This window comes from Epinephelus lanceolatus, chromosome 22 (genome assembly GCF_041903045.1).
Source record: "Epinephelus lanceolatus isolate andai-2023 chromosome 22, ASM4190304v1, whole genome shotgun sequence".
In the NCBI taxonomy this organism is placed as follows: domain Eukaryota; kingdom Metazoa; phylum Chordata; class Actinopteri; order Perciformes; family Serranidae; genus Epinephelus; species Epinephelus lanceolatus.
Genome location: NC_135755.1, coordinates 27,456,636 through 27,480,730, shown reverse-complemented (window position 1 = coordinate 27,480,730; position 24,095 = coordinate 27,456,636). Strand labels below are relative to the sequence as shown.

General features: G+C 39.9%; 2 protein-coding genes across 4 annotated transcripts; both read left to right on the top strand.

Annotated features, from left to right (window-relative positions):
• Positions 1-1,672: 1,672 nt before the first annotated feature.
• Positions 1,673-19,561, top strand: LOC144459690 (uncharacterized). 3 transcript variants are annotated; one of them, XM_078164139.1, is made up of 4 exons: positions 1,673-1,797; positions 1,938-2,058; positions 18,730-18,783; positions 18,905-19,561. In XM_078164139.1, the coding sequence occupies exons 2-4, from the start codon at positions 1,945-1,947 to the stop codon at positions 19,178-19,180; spliced, it is 444 nt and encodes a 147-aa protein (XP_078020265.1). In that variant the 5' UTR covers positions 1,673-1,797; positions 1,938-1,944; the 3' UTR covers positions 19,181-19,561. The 3 variants fall into 3 exon arrangements, 2 of the variants coding, with proteins under 2 accessions (XP_078020265.1, XP_078020266.1); XR_013488516.1 differs by lacking the exons at positions 18,730-18,783; positions 18,905-19,561 and adding exons at positions 2,273-2,326; positions 2,454-3,111 and having other exon boundaries at positions 1,677-1,797; XM_078164140.1 differs by lacking the exons at positions 1,673-1,797; positions 1,938-2,058 and adding exons at positions 18,102-18,254; positions 18,396-18,516.
• Positions 19,562-21,070: 1,509 nt separating this feature from the next.
• On the top strand, positions 21,071-22,638 carry LOC117246474 (uncharacterized). The gene is made up of 4 exons (XM_078164141.1): positions 21,071-21,133; positions 21,252-21,372; positions 21,738-21,791; positions 21,984-22,638. The coding sequence occupies exons 2-4, from the start codon at positions 21,259-21,261 to the stop codon at positions 22,233-22,235; spliced, it is 420 nt and encodes a 139-aa protein (XP_078020267.1). The 5' UTR covers positions 21,071-21,133; positions 21,252-21,258; the 3' UTR covers positions 22,236-22,638.
• The last annotated feature ends 1,457 nt before the right edge of the window (positions 22,639-24,095 follow it).

Sequence of the window (24,095 nt, the reverse complement as noted above, 5' to 3'; positions counted from 1 at the left end):
TCTGCTATGGCTCTCATTCGGCGCTGCCGGCGCACCTGGACTCGGGCTCGCCAGGTCCTCATTCGGACTTCCAACCAGTACAAAGCAGCAGCTGACCGCTGTCGCGCCCAGGCTCCCTCCTACACCCCAGGCCAGCGGGTGTGGCTGGCCACTCAGGACCTCCCTCTCCGCGCCCAGTCCCGTAAGTTGACGCCACGATTCATTGGACCGTTCCCAGTGTCAAAAGTTATGAACCCCTGTGCCATTAAGCTCAAACTCCCTAGGACTATGCGCATCCACCCTACCTTCCACGTCAGCCGTGTGAAACCGGTCCGGACCAGCCCACTAGTACCGCTGTCCACACCGCCTCCTCCTCCCCGCCTCATGGATGGGAAACCGGTTTACACCGTTAAGAAGCTCCTGGCGGTGAGACGGCCAGGCCGGGGACGGCAGTACCTCGTGGACTGGGAGGGTTAGGGGCCGGAGGAGAGGTCCTGGATCCCGGCCTCGGACATCCTGGATCCACAGCTGATTGGGGATTTTCACGCCAGTCACCCCGATGAGCCTGGGCCGTCTGGAGTCGGCCCTAGAGGGTGGGGTACTGTCAGGCCTCTCAGCCGCTCTGCCTCTCCCAGTTATTAGTGAAGTTTGTGTTTATCATTCCCCTGCCTTGTGTTTCATTATTTTCATTCACTTCCTGTCTTGCTTTGGTACTCACTGTTGTGTCTCGTTTCAGGTGACTTCACTTCCTGTCTTTGTCTGATTCCCTCCAAAACCTCACCTGGGTCCCCTCCCCCGTGTGCCTCACCCGAGTCTCATTGTCTTATCACCCCTCTGTGTATATAAGCACCCTTCCTCATGTGTCCCGTTGCCAGATCGTCTTGTGTCCCCTGTGTCCAGCGTTTCGTGCATTCTTTCCTGTGATCAGATCGTCCGTGTAAGACCTTTGTTTGCCTTCCCGTGTTTGCCTCTAGCCTAGCCCTTTTGTACCTCTGCCAGATATTATTGCCTTACGTGTACCGACCTTGCTTGCCTGTTTTTTGACTGTGGATTTATTGACTGTGGATTTTGGACTTTGCCTGATATTATTGCCTTACGTGTACCGACCTTGCTTGCCTGTTTTTTGACTGTGGATTTTGGATTGTGGATTTTTGGACTGGTTGCTTTAATAAACTGCTTCTCAGATTATCTCGAGTGTCTCGCATTTGGGTTCACCTCACCTTGGCTCAGTTCCTTGACAAAGATTTGCCCCCTCGTAATTTTTAATCGCCCCCTCAGTAACTTCATCCTGGCGCCGGGCCTGCTTAGAGGGAGTGTCAAGTAGATACAATGAATAACCTGTTCTGCATGTACGAACACGCTCTTATCAACAAGTACAATTGCAAAACACACCAGGAACATTTGATATGAAAGGTCAAGTGACAACAACTGACTATTTCTCATGAAGTGAATCAGTTTCAGTTTTACATTTGTAATTTATTGGACAACATAGTTTTGTACTGGTTTGTTGTCTTGGCATTTGTTGTTTATTTTGTGTCTCATAGTACAGTATCCACCTAAACTAACAAATGTTGAGATATTCCTATGACGTGAAACTCCCAAATACTATTTCTGTGAAAATGAAACTACAGTGAAGGAGCAGAGATACTAATTCGTGGGGGCAAGGCCAGCCTGTATGTATGTACACACACACACACACACACACACACACACACGGTTGAGATATGCAGTGGGCGAGGTGACACCAGGAGTATATAAGGCATGTTGTGGTGTCATCTCATCATTTTTACAGCAGCTCGCCTTCAATCTACATCACAGGTAAGATCAGAAACTTTAACTCACTGTGATTTATGCTGTAGACTTTGCTGCTTGCTGTAGACTTAAAATATTACAATGATACACATTTAAAATTGTGTTTAATCTTCATTTAATCTTTATGCTGTATAATTATTATTTAGAACAGCGATGGCAGCAGCAGCCGTGGCAAGAAGCAGAGGAGTGGCTAGTGGCCTGTTCTTCCTCTTCACTCTGATGTGTCTGGTTTGCCTCGCAAGTTCACTGATGGACAAGGACAAACTGGTGAATAAATTGTTGCTTAACCTCCCTTTGCCATTGACAACAATATCGAATTAATTTGCAAGTGGACAACTATTATGAGTCATCACAAGCAAATTGACTGTTGAATTCTTTTTTATTTTTTAAATTTGCAGTCGTCTGTACTAATGTGCTCTATATTAGTGCTGTTCATATCCCCATATGTAACTGAATGTTAATTCTCATGCTGAATTTGCAGGAAGAGATGAAGAAAAACCTTCAGGAAACACAACAAAATCTGGACAAATTCAAGGTGAGTCAGTCAGTCAGTCAGTTTACATGTTGCTCACACGCTCACAAAAATTGTGTACTGAAGTGAACAGAACATAGCAAATTGAGTCGTTGCCATGTGATGAAATTATTTGATTTTCCCCTTTAAGGCACAAAGGCACGCTGCTTCAGAGCTCATGGATGGATCTATGGGCCTCATGGACCCATTGATGGCATTTCTGAAGAAAACCTCAGAACACTTACCTGTTGACTCTCTGCCACTAGTGGAATACATGGAAAACATCAAGAGCTTCATGGAGAAAACCAAGACCCTTGTAGATGGGATAAATAGGGAGACAGATGTAAAAATAGAGAAAACTGAAAAGGAACTGGGAAAAATGAATAACCTGATCAAAGCCCTTGAGGAGCATCAAGCTGAATTGTAACTTCCATGTCAGTCAGTCAGTGTCTCTATCTCTGATATAACATCTATTGTGTCTATAACATTTCTCTGTCTGATTGTGCAGCTTCATTTTAAGGTGTTTATACACTGGCCTTTAAATCATGAATTCCTTCTAAATGTTTGACATAAATTAGGATAAAAATAAATCATGATGTTTCCTTTTGCTGGTTTATTTTCACAGCTTCCTTGCAATGACAGAAATGTAGTACAGTCTAAATTCTGACATATATTACTTGGTGACTGTTAACATATACTGTAGTATTGAAAGAACATGCCTGGGATGTTAAGAAATTATTAAATTCAAATATTGCACAGGAAATTCATCATAGGTGGGCTAAAAAAATAAAGTCAATGCATGGGAATTATTATTGTTTCATGCCTTCTTCTTTACACTAATAAAACATGAAGTTCTTATACAAATATTTATTTCAAAAGTTATACTCAATATTTGCCCTGAATTTGTTTTTGTTTTGTTTGAAATGCTCTCACAGGTTATGGGCATCCATGTATCACAGGCATTTATAATTTAATGCTCTATATATTTCTGCACAATTTTGTATGGGTTTTTCATCTTGGTGTTTCCTGTGTGTCTCACAGTGTGTGCCAACACTAACGGATTACATTATATTCCTGTGGTTTTAAACTGCTAAATACTAGTTCTGTGGAAGTGAAGCTAGAGACACACATGGTGGACATCTGAACAAAATCTGAATAGAAATAGGAACATCAAACAAACTTGTCTTTTCTCTCATGTATGCATTTATTAGGAGGATCATGTCCCACACAGAGTCAGGCAGCATTTGTACAGGAGACAAACCTACTGGAAAGGAATCATCAGTGTTTTACATACCACAGTTACAGATCAATGAATCATGATGGCACAGTCGATTAAGACATTTTGAAAGAGGAGTACTTGTCATAAAGGTGTATGTCACTATTAACGCTATGGCCCCCTATGAAACATGCCAAGATTCAATTTAAGTACAACTTAAGGTTACTAGAAAAAATTCTATATCCTCTCCATTAATCCAGTGTCCCTTAGATATTTCATTAGATGCTTAGATGTTTTGCCCTCTGCTTCTGCTCCAATGAGGTCTCCTATGTTGAGTTTAAGCTTAGCTTTTCCTAGTGTTGCTGTTAGTTTCTTCCTCTCCTCCAAATAACCCCTGCACTCAAGCAACACATGTTGTACAGTTTCTGGACAACCACAGTTTGCACAGAGACCAGTTGAGTGTCTCCCTATCCTCCACAATGACTGATTAAGCCCAGTGTGCCCTATCCTTAGACGGGTGATGATGACCGTCTCCTCTTTCTGGCTCCTGCTCAGCCTTCTTCCCAAACCAACATGTTTTTGGGTGTTGAACAAATGCCTCCCAGTTTCATTCAGTTCCCAGTACTCCTGCCATATTTTGTGCATCTGTTTTTTGATAAATGTTTTGCCCTCGGCTTTACTCAAAGGAACTTCCATATTGACTGCCGTTGATTTAAGTGCTTGTTTTGCCAAAATATCTGCATCCTCGTTTCCCTCTACTCCTGCATGAGCAGGAACCCAAACAAAGCAGACGGACATGTCCTTATTGAACATTCTGTAAATGAAATGATGAATTTCAAAAACCAGATCTAGCCTGCAGGACTTAACGGATTTGATGCTAGTGAGTGCTGCCCAGCTATCTGAAGCAATGACTGCTTTTCTAATGTTGTTCTCCTCTATTCACTGCAACGCTATCATAATAGCTAGGAGCTCAACTGTATACACTGAAAGATGATCAGGGGTTCTTTTCTTTTTTTTTTTGTTTCCCAAAATCTCTTTATTGGAATTTTCAAATAGAACAGATAAATATCACAGTGTCATTAATGAATTGAATATTGATCGAGCAACAGTTCGAGAAATAAACAAGATGAGAACATTGAGAGATCCCAAAAGAACTAAGACAGGACAAATATTACAATATCTAAAGAACAAAAGAACAAACCCTAAGACAAGGAGGACTATAGACAGAGAAAGGAAAAAAACAAAAAACAAAAACAAACTTAAAACAAAGGGCTGTAAAAAAGATATATGAATAATGACAACAAAATAAAATAATAAAACATAGAAAAGTAGCTGTTGGTCAGTCCAGAATCTGTCGTGTCACAGCTTTAACATTACTGGGGTACCTAAAGGGTCACTCGGGAATAACCGGGAAGTCCAGCTCACTAATATAAACTAAAAAGGGGTCCCACATTTTACAGAATTTCCTAAGGGAGCCCTTCAAAACGTATCTGATCTTTTCTAGTCTCACAAAATTAAGGATTTGTCTTATCCATAACGTGTGTGAAGGAGGAATTGGAGATTTCCACTTGAGCAAAATCAGGCGTCTCGCTAATAAAGTAACAAAGGATATAAGAGCAGCCTCTGAGGAGGAGAGTGAAATTGTGGGTGGAGATACACCAAACAAAGCAATTATTGCATTTGGTTCTATTAATTTATTAGTAACCTTTGATAAGGATGTAAAAATGTCTCTCCAATAGGAGTGTAAGGCAGGGCAGGACCAAAACATGTGCGCATGGCTTGCCAGTGCCTGGTGACACCTGTCGCAAGTTGGGTCCACGTCCTTGTAGACCTTGGAAAGCCTAACCTTCGTGAAGTGGGCGCGGATTTCTATTGCACGGGAGCTGGGAAGTACAAAATAGCGCTTTTTCAAGGGCGGCGACGCTGGAAAAATAGGACAATAGCGTAAAGTGCCGCGGCACCGGTGTGGGTTTGTAAATAGAAAATAATGGGGGCGGCTGTTTTGACGCGCGTCGTACACCGCCGATTACTTCCCAGCCTAGCGGACTGGAGTGTGCAATAGAAATCTGGTTGACGCCCCACAGCACAACGCTTTTTGTGTGTGTTCGGTGCGGTACTTGACTCGCGTCAATGACGCCGCCGTCATATGACGCCGCCGGTGTGTTTTGGCCTGACACAACAACTAGCTTCTCTCATTCCAATTCAAACAGACAGTGGTACTGACCACCTGTAACGTTTCCTAGCTAGAAAAAACGTCAGCTAACTCCTACCTAACAACATAAACAGTGACCTACGATTAAATGCAGCAAAAATGAGGACTGGTAATGATAATAACGTGTTGTATTGAGTGGTAGAAGTTAAGAAATGGGCCACATATCCTGGTTTCAGCCAGGTACTGCATATCACACACTCAAGAACTAGAGGGCAGCGCTTTACTCTGTGCAGTGCAGATAGAGCGCTCAAAGACCGGGTCGGGGAAGGATGGGAGGGATGGGCTGGATCAAACCATTTTTGAGGCGGGGAGGGGGGGGTATTTTTGTTGTTAAAATATTACATTTCAACCAAGTACTGTATGGTTTTGACACTTTTCTAGCTTGTTAAAAAAGGACATACAGTAAAATAAATAAATAAATGAAAATCTCTCAAATATTAGGGGTGCTGGGATTCAATTTAGGGGTGCTTCAGCACCCCCAAAAATGGGCTAGAAACGCCTATGGCTATTTTACATGTTGGAAAGTAGATGGCAGCTGCTGTCCTTCCTGTCTCAGGGTCTTTTGAGCCGTCAGTGAAAATCATAGTTTTATCATTAAAATGTTGTTCTGTGTACACATCTACAATCCTCTCAGCCTGTGTTTGCTTTGATTTCCTTTTAAGCTGTTGCTGGATATTCAGATCAACAGATGGAGTCATAAATAACCATGGAGGAATGTCTGGATATGGGACCGTTGGGCTATACGCTATGTTGCACAGACCAAGGATCTCTGCTTTAGCATTTCCTATCCATCCGAAACGGAAACACCTACTTTCATTGTGTTCCCAACAATCCTCTAAGATTGCTCTAGCAGGGTGTGAGCTACAGTGTCCCTGAAGATTGACCCAATATGTTAGCATTATTGCAGTTCTTCTTATTCTTAATGGTTGTTCACCTATCTCCCCTTGCATGGCAGCCACTGGGGAGGTCCTAAAGGCTCCACTGCAGACCCTTAAAGCCTGTGCCTGCTCCACCTCCATTCTATTAAGGTGGCTGTCTGCTGCTGACATGTATGCTATACATCCGTAGTCAAATACTGATCTCATGAATGCTTGATATACCTTTAACAGTGCTGTTCTGGTAGCTCCCCAGTCCCTTCCCGACAGACATCTTAAGAGGTTATTAACCTTCTTACATTTCTCTGTGACTTTGTTAATATGCTGGTTCCAGGTCAACTTTTCATCAAACAGCACCCCTAGGAATTTAACTACTTTGACCTGCTCATGTGTTTGACCATATAATTTTACAGTCACGTCTTTATGTTGTCTGGAAAAGCATATCACTTGTGTCTTTGCAGCAGACACTGTAAAGCCCCAGTCGTTCGCCCACTGCCATAATTGCTGCCTGCAATTTTTTCTGGATAAATGTTAAATTTCATCCTCTTATCCATAAGGCCCCGTCATCTGCATATAAGGACTTCCCTACATTTCTTTCAGCTTTTTCAAATCATTATATTGAATAGCACTGGACTGCAGACACTGCCTTGTGGGGTTCCATTTTCAACTTCATATAACTTTGAGTACTCTGTACCGACCCTGACCTCTATTATCCTGTCTAATAAGAAGTCCATCACCCAGTTATAGAGCCTACCACCCACACCTTACTTACTTAACTTGATCAGTTGTCCCTCCTCCCACAACATGTCTTGTGCTTTTTCAACATCAAAAAAGTCAGCTATCACCATCTCCCCATTTGTTTGAGCTTTTTTGATTTCTGACTCCAGGCATGATATTGAATCCATGGTGCTCCTCCCTTTACGAAACCCACTTTGATATGGTGAATATAAATTTTTACTTTCAAGAAAGAAAGTTAGTCTGTCTGTCACCATACGCTCCATAGTTGTCCCTAACTGTGATGTGAGTGCTATTGGTCTGTAACTTGATGGGTCCAATGGATCTTTCCCAGGCTTTACTGTTGGCACTATGGTTGATTGTTTCCATGCTACTGGTATTTTGCCAGTTTGCCAGACCCTGTTGAATAGTCTTAAGACTACTTTAAGTGCACTATCTTCCATGTGGGCTAGCACACTATAACAGATACTATCCTTTCCTGGAGATGATTGCTGTGCCTTTAAGAGTGCCATCCTTAACTCAAATAAATTAAAGGGTACATCTAAATCATCTGTTGTGGTGATTCTCTGTACATTCACAAAAAAAATTCACTTTTATCCCTATTAGCCTACTGACCGCTGTTTTATTGCCACTAATTAATACTGGAATTGTATAATGTCTCTTGATTCCGCTCATTCGTCTAAGCATCCCCCATACATCAGATAATGACGTCTCTCTTCCAATTTTATTACAATATTGCCTCCAGTATTCACGTTTAGTTGCGCTTATGGTCCTCCGGACAACCGCCTGTGATACCAGTGCATTTTTGTTCGGACCGGCGGAAAGTTTGTTTCAAAAATCTGTGTGTGTAAAAAGCAAATCCTTACGCGTTGAATTGAGATCCACAAATGTTTTTTTTGATTCACAAATAAAAACTCTGTTCACAAATGCCTGTTCGAAAGTTGTAAATGTTAGGAAGATATTCACAAATGCTTTGCATTTATTTGCAAATTAATTTAATGTATTCACAGATATTTTTTTTTCATTTGTGGAATGTGTTTGTGTATTTGCAGATCCGTTTTATACTTGCAAAATATTTTTGTGAGTTTACAAATCTTTTTTTTGTATAATTCAAGTCTCACCTGTTAAGCCTCAACTCATGCACGAGCCCAGGAAAAATAAAAAGCCCACACTAGTCGAGTGCTGAAAATGTTGCAAAATGTCAAAAAGCAAAGGAAAGGAGCAAGCAGAGGCTTTTTCTGCGGAGGAGCAAACGCTCCTTATGGAAGTGTATGAGGACTATAAGGACATAATTACGAAAAAAGGCAATACTGCAGCAATTAATAAAGTCAAGGAGGTGGCGTGGCAGAATATTGCCGACAGGCTAAATGCGTAAGTGATAAAGAAAATTCAGCATTTCGCATCAAAGGGACAAAATATATGTAGATAAGAACACCTATTAAATCTAACAATTCAAGTATGCCTAATGAAACTCACCAAATGTGTAAATTAATATTAGTGATAGACTATTTATCACATTTATCTACTGATCCCCATGTACATTTCAGATGATGCATTTAATCAAACTATTTTATGTCAATCATCGCAGTTATCACATAATTGATTGTAGATTATGACATTTCCGAAATGATCTGTTATGTTTAGGTTTTGCGTTTGGACCCCAAATGCAGAGACAGAAGCGAAAAAACAGTCCAAAGTGTTTATTGAAAAAACACTGAGTTCAAAAATCAGAAAAAGGAGCAAATGGAGGCAGCGGAGGGCTGGCTGGCGTTGCTGGAACGGACTCAGCATGCGGAGACACTGAAGCACTAGAAGCTGCAATCAGGAACGGCAGGAGGCACACCAGCGCCTGCACAAAAAACAAAGAACGCTTAAGAGTGACGAAAAAACACGAAATTCACTTTTTCACAAACGACTGGAGCCACTACGTTACCGACTGAGACAGGATAATCTGGCACAGGAGTGGCGTCTTGACCAGGCTTTTATTGCAGGAGTGATTACTGAATGAACACCAGGTGTGCCTCATTATGAAGAGCCGACCAGCCACACCCTCAGCTGCACACACACTGCCAGGGAGGGAAAAGGGAGGGGGAAAGAGAAAAGAAAAAACACAGAACATCCCAAACACAAAACCAAACACCAAAACAAACGTTATCATGACATGATCAGTTTATAAGAAATAATCACATGACATTTATCTATTGATTGTAGAAAATGACATTTAGCAAATCCATCAGTTCAGTGGAGATGAGGAAACCTATTAAGTGAATGCAGGTGATAGTGAATCAATTATCTATTTCTCATCATTTGGGAGTCAATTGTAAGTTCTATCTCTTATTATACAAAAATAAGGAAAATCCCCTTAAATGTATGGCATGTGCTATAGGATGAGGAACAGACAGACCACAATGGTGTGTGTCCCGTAGTTTGGTTGCTTTGTGTCATGGTGAATTCATAAATATATAAGATAACCATAATGTTAATGTGATCATCTCAAGCCCTATGCATGATGTATGGTGATGCTAGAAATAATCAAAATGAATAGAAAATACACCCTTTTTACCTCTCTGCAAACAGTTGCCTTACTTAGCCTCTCAGCATCACCAACACTATACAGGAATGTACCGCTAGCAAAGAACCTCAGTGCAATACAGACTGACTGCACAGTGGTCAGAGACTGGCTGCAGCGTGTGACCTTTATAATGTGTGGTTCCAGCAAACTGCATAGATACACTATGCTTTGCCTGCTGAAGTGGTACCTCTCCCACAGATAGGAGTCTGTCTGTATCAATGGGTTGGTCCTGTCCTGGAAGACCCTTGGGGCTGGTGGTGGTTGGAAGGCCCTCTGGACAATTTGAGCCTCCTCATCAACAGGATCCTCGATGAAGGGGCATGCCATTATTTCCTAATTTACTCTCTCTTGCTCTGTCTCTGTGTCTCTCTGGGTGTGTCCCTCTCTTTCTCTTGGATGCACTCCTTATATGGCTGTTGTCAGTTGACCTTAATTGGCTGTGAATTTGCTAGCCAATTGGAAACAGAGTGGGGTGGGGATGGGAGGGCAATCACATATTCATCTTTTTTTAATGCCTCAGTTTAATTTTATTATAGTTTTGTTTTTATTAGTTTGATTTTGGCTTTACTGTTGTAAGTGGGGTTTTTTAATTATCTTATTTTTATTACATTTTAATTTATTTCTTTAATAGTTAATGTTTTTTGATTAATTGTGTTATATATTTTATGATCTACATATTATTTTATCATTACATGACAGCTGTGAGTGTGTAAAGCACTGGCAGAACTGTCTTTTAGGTGTCTGTTCTTTTTTTGATCATAGATGGAGCTAATCCTCACCTGAATCCTGCTACAGACCAGGATTGCCTGGCAGCACAAGTTACCATGGTTACTAGGCTTGATGGAATGGAGTTGTGGCTCAGGTTGATGGAACGGAAACTGGAGTTTAGCTTGATGGATCAGGCTTAGCCAGAACCATGGTTTCCATTGTTACCGATGTGAGTCTTTTTTTTTTTTTTAAGATATTTTTTAGGGCATTTTTTGATAGGATAGTTAGGTGTGGAAGGGGGAGAGAGAGAGAGGGAGAGACATGCAGCAAAGGGCCACAGGCTGGAGTCGAACCTGGGCCGCTGCGGCAACAGCCTTGTACATGGGGCGCCTGCTCTACCACAAAGCCACCGACGCCCCGTTCTGATGTGAGGCTAATCTTAACCACTTTGATGGAACAGAGCTCTGGCTCACATTAGCCAGACTTGGCCATTTAAGCCTGGATTTGTCTTTAGCCTGCTTGATGGAATACCTGCCAGGAGTTGATGTTTTCATGTGGAGAGTGAGTGCAAGAGTTCAGTGAGCATGTTGTTGAACTCACCTGTGTGAACATCATTCAGAGTCTTCAGCAGTCTGAAGTCTAAACTCTGGGACAAAAGGCTAGAGAGGTAAAGACAAAGCACAAGAGGGAGCAGGGTGATTAAACACAGGTGGAACTGAAAAACTCATTGACACACAGACAGTACTCAAGTTGTAAAAAAAAAATCAGGGGGGATGGTGGATTTTATCACATGGGGACATAATTTGTGCTGATGACAGCGCAGAGGGTCTGCCATAGCACCACTGCTCTTACATAGTTAGGGTCAAATGCACAGGAAAAGTGCAAAATCATTTCTTCTTCTTCTACTTGGGTCAACCGATGATACTAATAATTACCATAGTCAATTTTACTTTTAGAATATTGAATTATAGTGTATTTCTCAAAAAAGCAGTTAGTGGTATATGATCAAACTGGTATCTAAGGGTTAATTTTTAATTGTGATTAATTAAATCATATAAATTAAACAAGAATCCCTTCATGAAAAAAATGAAAAAGAAATTGGGAAAAATGTTGATCTTTATTGATACAAATACAAATATTGTAGGTTAAAATTCCCAACTTCAGGGCATGGAGTGCAAATTGAAACTTAAAATATAAAAATATATTAAAAATACAAATAATACAAGATACATAGGATCAATTCTATGGCTGCCTACCCCACTCTCCCCTATCTCATAAAAGTTTCCAGAGATTTTCATAGTCATGCTTTTTGTTCTCAATATTTCTTGCCCTTGCTTGCTGGCCATGGTTATCCTCTATGTGAAGAAAACAAGCTCATTATGGTTTTTTCAGAATGACTGAGCAGAAATCTTATGCAAGTACATGACATTATTCTTCCAGTTGATTTTTAAGAAAACTACATATTTTCTTGAAAATGCCCAACATTCAAGTGTGGATTTAAAAAAACAAAAAAACACTGAAATAAAATAGTTTGGGGGCTGAAATAATTTCTCACCCTCCTTTTAATATCACTGTTTAACCCAATGGGCCCTAGGCCTTTTTGGGGTATTTTTACTGCCTTTACTTTTAAGCTCATATCACAGTCATTATAAAGGCTACATAGACATGCTATATCTTGTTTTGTTTTTGTTTTTCAGGACAATCTGGGCTACCCTGATTTTCCATCATTTCATGTCCTTCTATGTGCCTGTATTTTATATTAATTTTTATATCAATGAAAAAAAATCTGTGTTACTAAATTCTTACATTTTTACATGTATCTCACCATAGCAAGTTGGAAGTTGACATATTCTGCCATATATGAAGAGGGGAGGCTCTCTGGAATCTGGCAATATAAGAACCATGATGCTGGGACATTCTGTCACTTCACAGTTAGAAATTCATCAGGTTTTTATTTTGTAGACAATTTAAATGGATTTATAGCGTGATGGGATAACAGCACAATGATGTGTGTGGTATCATCTGAAAGCTCTGGTCCTGCACTTTCATGTGATATGCGTGGCATTTCAGTGCGACCCTGCATTCGTGAGTAATCCATCCAAGAGTAATGTGTGTGCAAAGCTGTACGAAAGCTCTGTTATACATAATTTTAGTTTAACTTTATCATTTTTTTCGCTGTTAAAACATTGGACTACCGACAAGTGCTTGGTCTTGTCGGAAAGTTGCGGTTCGGAAAAAGAGTGAATACCCATAGTCAGCTGATAAGAGGAAGCAGTGGGGGTGGGATGGAGAGAATTGTGAATGGATAAGCACAAAGAAAGTCTTCCTGATTAAACACATAAAATCCAAAATCAGAAAACTTTAATCATAAAACCATACACTGTAGATGTATTTGTAAATACAGTCTATGTACAAAACATGAAACAAATGTTACATCTTGAGCTGAGTTTAGAGAGCACCAAAATCATCTACCCACTCTGAGGTAAATCAAATGTGATAATCCATACAAATTTAGATAAGCTGCTGTAAAACTTAAGTAGTTCAACATTTTGGGAAACATGCTTATTCTCTTTCTGTCTGTGTGAGTTTTTATGTTTTGCTTTCACCCACAGAGACTATGAACTAAACGGGATCTTGTCTTGCCAAAATATATAGGCTATAGCAGAGCTTCTAAACTATGGAACAATCTCCCATCTGAGATAAGAAACAATACAATTTATCACACCTTCAAACAAAAGCACAAGACGTGTTTTTTGGACAATCAGACATGTGAACATAAACAACACAGTACGTTGCTCACCATCACCACAACATATTGTTATTTTTGGATAAATTGCTGCTAACTTGCTTTATGTCTTTGCCCACTGCCAGACAGCCAACTCTGCATGGGTATGTATGTATGCTGTATCTATTATAGCCAACTTTCTGTAGCATGGCTTGTGCATCAGTGCATTTGACCATACATTATAACTGTTGTGTTTTATCTATTTTTACTTTCCATTGCTACTCTGCATGTCTGAGTGTAATGCCAATCTGTGTGTTGGTGTTGTGTTGTTTCTTGCATCTCTGTCTGTTTGTGCTATCATACAGTTTGTTGTTGTTGTGTCATTGTATTGTACTGGGGCTCTGCTGTTGCTTGCTGCTTTGCATAGCCTCTGTTCTATCTTGACAATTTCTAATTGCTATAATTAATTCTATCTTTATGTCTCTATGCTGTTTTTGTCCTGTGAATTGTCCTGTGATTTCTTTTTATCCTTTTACTGGTTTCAGAACATCTTGCCAAAGGACTGCAGTTGAAAAGTAGCCAGCTGGCTGACACTGGCACATTTCCAGAAATGTTGATTAATGTGAGTTGTCCTTAGAAATAAAAGAAATCTAAAAACATTTGAGAAAAAAAAATCTAGCAGAGAGGTGTAAAGCTGTGGCCAGTGAAGAAATTGTTTCAGTCAGCAGCACAATCACATCATCACAGTGTAGCAGGGAAAAAAACAGTGCATGCCCTGAATGGTAAAGCATCATATATTTAATTATTTAATTATTTATGTGTTCATTTATAATAAATAATTAATTAATTTATTTATTTATTTATCGTGTCAATAGTGAATCGTAATGTTCATGTCAATAAAGAACACTGAAATTTAAAAAATATGAATGGAATCCTGGAATTCTAAACATCAGAGTGGAATAGAATGACATCATCAGCACACTGAAACGGAATGCGGTGTCTTTGTAACATCACAATGCAAGAGCCTGAAAGTTTGGAAATAGGACCCCTGAACATAAGCGTTTAGCTCATGACTACTGTGGGTGAAATCTTTGTGAGGACACTTCAGACCTTTCAACGAGTGACAACTGCGAGAGAAATCTTTGCAAGATTTTAGCGGATGTCAAATCCATTATCATTTTATTGAGCTAGTTTCTTTTGTGGCTCATGATGCAGGCCACTGTCTTAAGTAAGGCAAGAGACCTGAAACCAAGTCCTCCACCTCCCAGAACTTCGAATGAGGCTTTGACTTCAAGGGGACAGACATGTGCAAGGCGACTCCGACTCCCCGCTGGGGCTGTGGGGACCACAGATACAGAGCAATCCTTACCCAAATGTGGCAATGTGAGAGTAGGGGCCCTCAAACAGCACATAGAATGCAACCCACTGCAGGTAAGTGACGAAAAAAACAGTGAGGCTGATCTTCAGCTAATCAGTGTATTTCCACAAAGAGGCAACCTGCAGGACGACATTGTTTCCCTGTTGAGACGGATGTATCATTGCCTAAATATGGCAATGCTCAAGCTAGGGCCCTTAAACAGCACATAGAATGCAATCCACTGCAGCTAGTTGACAACGTAGACAGTGAGGTTGATCCTCAGCTAATCCTTCCACCCCCCATTTCCACAAAGAGGAAACCTGCAGGACGATGTTGTTTCCCTGTTGAGACAGATGTATTGTTGCCTAAATATGGCAATGCCAAGGCCAGGACCCTCAGACATTACATAGAACACAACCCACTGCAGCTCAGTTGGACTTAAAGGAGAACACTTTTCATTTTCAGTGGTGATCACTGATGTCTCTGGGAGGTTCTGGTTCTGTGAGGACTTGTTTTCTCATGTGTGGTTTTCCCTGGGTGCTCCGGTTTCTCCCACAGATCATAATATAAGATTCGGTTAATTTGGAAAAAATAAAATAAAAACAATCAAAACTATACAATGTATGATTTAAGAGTTTTATTTAGCACTGCATGAACTAGCCCGTATTAAATCACACACATATTGCCATGTTTAAATATGAGGTGGGCTCGTCAATCTGCCGCAATGCCTAAAAGTGGACAGAATCTCTTCTGAACTTTTGGGTTACTTGAATGATGGAGACATTTACACAGCATATCATTTTCAATTAGAGGCCAGCATTAATACTGCAGTTAAATCACTTTTTTTGAAGTAGAAAAACTACATTCGGTTGAAATGTAGAGCCACAGTAGGTGGTGGATATGGTCATACATTTCTCATCAGATTTCTGCCTTCAAGCTTGCTATATATGATTGAGTGCTGCATTTAGGAACTGTAGCACAATGTAGCAATTTCAGTATACAAAGAAGACCACAATTCACATCGCACATGCAAACTAATCCCAAAGTTATGAAACCACACTGTTTCTTATTTTCAGGTCATTATACAATAATATAAACATAGTTATGAATATTTCATACCATTTCTGCCAATACATAACCCTAAATCCTACAGAATGGGCCATTTATATCTATATAACTGGTAGGTTGTTTGATCTAGTTTGCATTTGTGCTGCTAGTGTCACAAGCAGACATTAAACCATTACAACCACTTTAATTCCCATTACTTTAAACAAAAACATTACCCTAACCTTAAACATTACCCTAGAGTGTGTGCAAGCACCTAGGCCCTGGCACCCTGTTGTGCCAATAGTCACGGTAAAGTTCCCCCTCCAGTGAAGCATACGATTAAGCAACAGTTACAAACAAAAATTAAAAGCTGCACGCAGCCATGAACGGGCCCTTGCACCTTTGTGCAACGTGGAGGTGCTGGCAGGATGCTGAATGACGCGACAGTTCATGCCTGTGAAAGTCAGACACTGCACGCAAGAGCGAGATAGCATATCCTCCATGGAGTGTGGGTGCTGGAATGACCTATTTCACATTCACACTACTCCCTGTAACTCTGCTGTTTCACGTGATATGAGTGGCTTCTCGGTACGACGCACGTTGCGGAGAAAATCCATAGAGAAAAACAATTTATGTGAATTTGGACACACGATGCGTAGTTCCGGCGCCCTCTATAGGGCACAGGCATAACATCCACGGCGCAGCTCATTGAGATACGATATAAAAATATCTTTGCATGCGTGCCCTCACCCACAGTATTTTAGTCAATAGGCGTAAAACCAAAGGTAAAACTAAATGTTGAAATAGCAGTAATACCACATTCATTCAAAAAATGACACAAGGGATGGAAAGGGGGGATGGCTGTTTTAGAAGGGGGATGATTTTGACCGTTTTTATTTCAAGGGTCGATGCCATCCCCCCTCGTTCCCCCTCAACTCGAGTACTACACACAGGTGTGGTGGAAACCAGGTGGGAAAACAAACAAAGACAGGAAGTCAAGCAGGAGCAAACATAGGAGGAGAATATAACAAAATAGAAAACTATAAACATAATTAATGCAACTGAGAAAAACAAAAACCTCAAACCTAGAAAATAAAATCCTCACTGAACATGTAAAAACAAAGACAAACCACTAATACAACCAACTTAAAACAAAGCTAAACACAGCCTGTGTCTGCTGGTGATGCAACATCCAAGGTCACTTACAGAAGCGTGCTCACCGGGTGGTGCATTAAATTAGTAATCAATTAAGGTAGATGCAACTTTTTTTTTTTTTAAACTATGACAGGGGAACACAAAGGCTAACCACAACCCATATAGACGTGATCCTTGATTCAGACCCAGCACCCTAGTGCATTCATTGCAATAACGGGGGATTTTAACAACACTACTCTCTCCTCCCATCTGACTGGGTTTGTTCAGTATGCGGACTGTCTCACCAGGGAGAATAAGACACTAGATTTGTTTTATGGAGATGCCAAGGACGCCTACAGTGCCTCTGCCCTACCACTTCTTGGCAGATCAGATCATAATTTGGTCTCTCTCCAGCCTACATACAAACCCTGTTTATTAAAGTTGCCTGTTACCACCCGCTCAGTCAGGAAGAGGTCCTGTAACTATGACACTTCCACTGTCATGTTTCTAGTTTCCTATTGTTGCACAAAGTAACAATGTTTGTGTGAAATATTTTGTACAGTTTGCAGTGATCTGTTGTCTAGGAGTTGGCATCGACATCAACTGATGTTTGTATTTTCCTATAAAGTGAAACTGTCACATACTATTTCTGTGAAAGTAAAACCTTAGAGGGAATGTCAGGTACATACAAAGAATAACCTTTTTCTGCATGTACGAACACGCTCAGTACAATTGCAAAACACACCAGGATATGAAAGGTCAAGTGGGAACAACTGACGATTTCTCATGAAGTGAATCAGTTTCAGTTTTACAATGTGTTTTAGACCTGCGAGAGACCGTCCACCGTCACACAGCCACCACATATACAGACAACACATAATTAAAAAAATATATACCCCCCACCCCACCATCCCCAAGTATTGCACATTGCCCTTAACTTTAAAAAGTTGACCTTCATTTCCTGTTATTAAGTATCTTCACTGACAATGGGATAAATGAAAATCTGTTCAACTTATAGTTGGGTAATTTACTGGACAACATAGTTTTGTATAGTTTTGTGCTGGTTTGTTGTCTTGGCAGTTGTTGTTTGTTTTGTGTCTCATAGTACAGTATCCACCTAAACTAACAAATGTTGAGATACTCCTATGAAATGAAACTGCCAAATACTATTTCTGTGAAAATGAAACTACAGTGAAGGAGCAGAGATACTAATTCGTGGGGACAAGGCCAGCCTGTATGTACACACACACACACACACACACACACAGAGTTGAGATGTGCAGTGGGCGAGGTGACACCAGGAGTATAGAAGGCATGTTGTGGTGTCATCTCATCATTTTTACAGCAGCTCTCCTTTAATCTACATCACAGGTAAGATCAGAAACTTTAACTCACTGTGGTTTATGCTGTAGACTTTGCTGCTTGCTGTAGACTTAAAATATGACAGTGATACACATTTAAAATTGTGTTTAATTCTTCATTTAATCTTTATGCTGTATAATTATCATTTAGAACAGCGATGGCAGCAGCAGCCGTGCCAAGAAGCAGAGGAGTGGCTGGTGGCCTGTACTTCCTCTTCACTCTGATGTGTCTGGTTTGCCTCGCAAGTTCACTGATCGACAAGGACAAACTGGTGAATAAATTGTTGCTTAACCTCCCTTTGCCATTGACAACAATATCGAATTAATTTGCAAGTGAACAACTATAATGAGTCATCATAAGCAAATTTACTGTGACAATGTTCTTATTTTTCAAATTTGCAGTCGTCTGTACTAATGTGCTCTATATTAGTGCTGTTCATATCCCCATATGTAACTGAATGTTAATTCTCATGCTGAATATGCAGGAAGAGATGAAGAAAAACCTTCAGGAAACACAACAAGAACTGGACATAATCAAGGTGAGTCAGTCAGTCAGTTTACATGTTGCTCACACGCTCACAAAAATTGTACTGAAGTGAACAGAACATAGCAAACTGAGTCGTTGCCATGTGATGAAATTATTTGATTTTCCCCTTTAAGGCACAAAGGCACGCCGCTTCAGAGCTCATGGATGGATCTATGGGCCTCATGGACCCACTGATGGCATTTCTAAGGAAAACCTCAGGAGACTCACCTGATGACTCTCTGCCACTAGTGGAATACATGGAAAACATCAAGAGCTTCATGGAGAAAACCAAGACCCTTGCAGATGGGATAAATAGGGAGACAGATGTAGGAATAGAGAAAACTGAAAAGGAACTGGGAAAAATGAATAACCTGATCAAAGCCCTTGAGGAGTATCAAGCTGAATTGTAACTTCCATGTCAGTCAGTGCCTCTATCTCTGATATAACATCTATTGTGTCTATTACATTTCTCTCTCTGACTGTGCAGCTTCATTTTAAGGTGTTTATACACTGGCCTTTAAATCATGAATTCCTTTTAAATGTTTGACATAAATTAGGATAAAAATAAATCATGATGTTTCCTTTTGCTGGTTTATTTTCACAGCTTCCTTGCAATGACAGAAATGTAGTACAGTCTAAATTCTGACATATATTACTTGGTGACTGTTAACATATACTATAATATTGAGAGAATGTGCCTGGGATGTTAAGAAATTATTAAATTGAAATATTGCACATGAAATTCATCATAGGTTGCCTGAAAAAATAAATTCAATACATGGGAATTATTACTGGTTGATGTCTTTTTCCTTAACATTTCTAAAACATGAAGCTTATACAAATATTTCTTCTGTAAAGACAACAGCAGGCTGGTGAGTTGGCCTCTCTGTTGATTCAGAATCAGCTATGGATATTCTTTAATACAGCAGCTCCTGTGGAAATCATACACTGGATGATGATGGTTTGGACCTGGGTGTCCACCCTGCAGAACCAGCTAGTTTGATGAAGGATGAAGAAATTTATTCCAAAACTTAAACTCAATATTTGCCTTGACTTTTTTTTTCTTTTCCAGATTGAGTTAAAAGAAATGCTCTCACAGGTTATGGGCATCCATGTATCATGGGCATTTGTAATTTAATGCTCTACATATTTCTGTACAGTTTTGTATGGGTTTTTCATCTTGGTGTTTCCTGTGTGTCTCACAGTGTGTGCCAACACTAACGGATTACATTATATTCCTGTGGTTTTAAACTGCTAAATACTAGTTCTGTGGAAGTGAAGCTAGAGACACACATGGTGGACATCTGAACAAAATCTGAATAGAAATAGGAACATCAAACAAACTTGTCTTTTCTCTCATGTATGCATTTAGGAGGATCATGTCCCACACAGAGTCACACAGCATTTGTACAGGAGACAGACCTACTGGAAAGGAATCATCAGTGTTTTTCACACCACAGTTACAGATCAATGAATATGTGAATGTTTCTTAAGTAGGTTAACACCTAACCCCATTTACCCTTTGCTGGAAATCCCCTAGAAAGAATTCGGGTTTTTTTTCACATCATGATGGCACAGTCAATTAAGACATTTTGAAAGAGGAGTACTTGTCATAAAGGTGTATGTCACTATTAACGCTATGGCCCCCTATGAAACATGCCAAGATTCAATTTAAGTACAACTTAAGGTTACTAGATTTCTGTTACGCTAAATACTAGCTCTCAATTTACGTGTTGAAAGGCAGCACGAACCTCAACGTGTTCTGCGACAGGAAAAAAACTCTCCAGTCAACACCAAACAATAAACACTGATGATAGCTGAACAGTTGTTGATAAGCGAATTAAGTCTGAGCTCAGCGGAATAGTGTTAAGAAACGTTTTAGTCGGGGCGTTGGTGGCTTAGTGGATAGAGCAGGCGCCCCATGTACAGGGCTGTTGCCACAGCGGCTCGGGTTTGACTCCAGCCTGTGGCCCTTTGCTGTATGTCGCTCCCTCTCTCTCTCCCCCCTTCACACTTGTCTGTCCTATCCATTAAAGGCTAAAAATGCCCAAAAAAATAACTAAAAAAAAAATAAAAAGAAACATTTTAGTCTCACATTTATGAAGTTTTGTTCTGCCCTATAATCAATGTTGACATTAAATATGCCTGATATCTTGTGTTTAGTAGCATCCTGCTGATAGTAGTTGAGCATTGTGTAACTGTGCTAATGTACCCTGATCTGTCCCTCTGAGTCACACACACACACACACGCACACACACAGTTGAGATGTACAGTGGGGGAGGTGGTCCCAGGAGTATATAAGAGGTGGTGTGGTTTCTTCTCATCATTTTTTACAGCCGCTTTCCTTCAATCTAAATCACAGGTAAGATCAGAAACTCACCATCAAATGGTTTATGCTATAAACATTTAAATATTACAATTTAAAAATTTTCTTTTTTTACTTTTTCATTGACCCTTTATGCTGTATAATTATTATTTAGAACAGCGATGGCAGCAGCAGCCGTGCCAAGAAGCAGAGGAGTGGCTGGTGGCCTGTACTTCCTCTTCACTCTGATGTGTCTGGTTTGCCTCGCAAGTTCACTGATCGACATGAACAAAGTGGTGAATAACTTGTTGCTTAACCTTTGGTAGACAATTGGTAGAATCATTTGGTATAAAAGATTTCCACACACGTTCATCTATGTAATGTAAGTGTGCGGAAATCTTTCTGGCCAGTTTGGACTTACTGATGTTTTCGGCACCTTGCCAAAATTAAGCTGAGTGGTGCGGTGGTTGTCCTACATTGTCTCTACTGACATTTTTAACATTTATTTGCAAGTACACAGCCATTGTGAGTCATCACAGGAAAATTTACTGTTGAAATTTTCTTTTTTTAATCTGCAATCCTCTGCGCTAATGTGTGCTATATTAGCGTTGTTTATGATCTCATATGTAACTGCATGTTGATTCTCATGCTGGATTTGCAGGCGGATATTAAGGAGAGCAATCAGATAATTCAACAGAAACTGGACGAATTGAAGGTGAGTCCGTCAGTTTCAATGTTTTTTAAATACTCACATAAATCTGCATTGGAGTAACTTCAGTGATAGAATATTCTGTCAGGGTGAGAGAGCTGTATTTCAGTCACAAGTGAATTCATGTACCACGGTGGACACAACATAGCACACTGTGTTGTTGCCATGTCATGAAGTGGTTTTGTTTTTCCCCATTAGGCACAAAAAGACATCTTTTTAGAGACTGTGAGTGAAAATATGAGGGACATTTACTCAGTGATGACATATCTGAAGGAAAAGGGAGAAGAATCTGAAGACTTTCTGACACTGGAGAGAAAGATGGAGAACCTCAAGATCTTTGTAGATGAGCAGAATAAGAAGGTGGATGCAAAAATAGAGAAAACTGAACAGGAACTGAGAACTATGGGGAAAATAATCAAAGCCCTGGAGACATATCATGCTGAACTGTAACTTCCATGTCAATCAGTGCCTATTGTAGAGACAAATTTATCATTACCATATATTTACATGTAATATCCTGTTGTTTAGAGAGTATTCTGCTTTCCTTTTGTGTGAAAGTTTTCACTTCACTGTGTATTGTAATGGAAAACTACTGTATAACCTTTAACTTTATGTAACCTGTGCTCTGTAGTGGAATACTCCATTTACTGCCTACATGACTGTTCTCATGTAATCCAAAAACATACAGAACCGGTTCCAGCTGGCTGCCATCCTTGCAACTGCATACCCTCATTTATTTAGTTTCTAACTGACTTTCTTATAAATGTGCCTCTGTTGAAACACTCTGCAGACTGTATGTCACTCTGTATGATTGTCTGACCCTCTGCACAAAGCAATAAACAACTGAAAGACATCTCTGGTGTCTCAAATCTTTTCTTTCAGATCTCACAGTTTAAAATGTCCACCACAGTACTTGAACACATTTTATCTGTGTATGAGAGGCTTGCTTTATTCCTGCTCTCACAAAAGTTATCAGTAAGCCGAAGGCCTCCGTAGTCTCCCTCTTCCCAGTTTTATCTTCATTATGCGACTGCATCTGTAGTTCTTTGTAACACATACGAAGGACACTCCAGGTGTCGGAGGTCTAAACTTTCAGCTGAGATAAGATTAACTCTGTTGTAACTCTTATTATTCTGTTTTATCACTTTATTAAATAACACAAAAGACAACTTGTTTGTTTCACTCTTTATTTGTTCACTTCTGTCACCGGACCTCTATCTCTGATGTTGCGTTGCGTTATGTTTCTCTTTGTTATTGTGCAACTTCATTTTGATTAAATTAAATAACTTTTAACTGTTTGACATAAATTAGGATACAAATAAATTAGGATTTTGTTTTTGTTTTGTTATTTTGCTGCTTTATTTTCCCAGTTTCCTTGCAATGACAGAAATGTAGTACAACTACAATGCTCACTCTAAATTCTGACATATATTACTTGGTGATTATTAAAATATACAATACTTTTGGGAAAGTGTTCCTGGAATGTTAAGAAATGATCAAATTCAAATATTGCACATGAAATTCATCATAGGTGGGCTACAAAAATACATTCAGTACATGGGAATAATTGATTTTGAAGCCTTCTTCCTTTACACTCCAAAAACATGAAGCCTGAGTTCTACTACAAATATTTTAAGACAAAAGCAGGCTGGTATGTTGGCCTCTCTGTTACTTCAGAATCAGACTAGATTTGATTTTTTAAAATACATAGCTCCTGTGGACATCATAGATTGGATGATGATGGTTTATGGGATTAAATGGTCAAGATTTACCTGCAACATAGGGCCAGATCTGACAGTCGTTGCAGTGGTGGGTGTGTTTGGTTTACTGACATCAAGAATTCTGGGGAACAACCAGCTCGTGAGAGGACAGACAGTATACAAGAAAGTGAAACTATCAACATATAGAACAAGTAGAACAACTGACAAGTGCCAGTTTCTCATGAAGTGAAAGAATAAGGCAGAGGATGGGTTAGTTAAAAGACTATGTGTAAGGAAAGCATTTAACTCATCAGTGTTGCCCTGGTAAATACAGAAAATGTCATCATAATGTCATCAATATAACAGTATCATTTCAATGTTAAATTCAAGTGGCTGTTCTGTCTGGATTGCAAAATTACAGCCCTCTCAAAGAAATCTGTGTAAAGATTTGCATAATTTGGGGCACGGATAGAACTCTTACTCATGCGAAAGCCTGAAGATTGAAGTCATCATCATCATCATCATCATTAGAGATCTTATTTATAAAGTCTGTATTATTAAGTCTCTACAAAAGGTTTTATATAAAAGTCTATCAATTCCGACAAGGGAG

Excerpts from the sequence above, each read along its gene's own strand:
- LOC117246474 (XM_078164141.1), top strand. The coding sequence starts at position 21,259 with ATGGCAGCAGCAGCCGTGCCAAGAAGCAGAGGAGTGGCTGGTGGCCTG. Across the intron at positions 21,373-21,737 it reads TGATCGACATGAACAAAGTG|GCGGATATTAAGGAGAGCAA; the intron begins GTGAATAACTTG and ends CTGGATTTGCAG. Across the intron at positions 21,792-21,983 it reads AGAAACTGGACGAATTGAAG|GCACAAAAAGACATCTTTTT; the intron begins GTGAGTCCGTCA and ends TTTCCCCATTAG.
- LOC144459690 (XM_078164139.1), top strand. The coding sequence starts at position 1,945 with ATGGCAGCAGCAGCCGTGGCAAGAAGCAGAGGAGTGGCTAGTGGCCTG. Across the intron at positions 2,059-18,729 it reads TGATGGACAAGGACAAACTG|GAAGAGATGAAGAAAAACCT; the intron begins GTGAATAAATTG and ends CTGAATATGCAG. Across the intron at positions 18,784-18,904 it reads AAGAACTGGACATAATCAAG|GCACAAAGGCACGCCGCTTC; the intron begins GTGAGTCAGTCA and ends TTCCCCTTTAAG.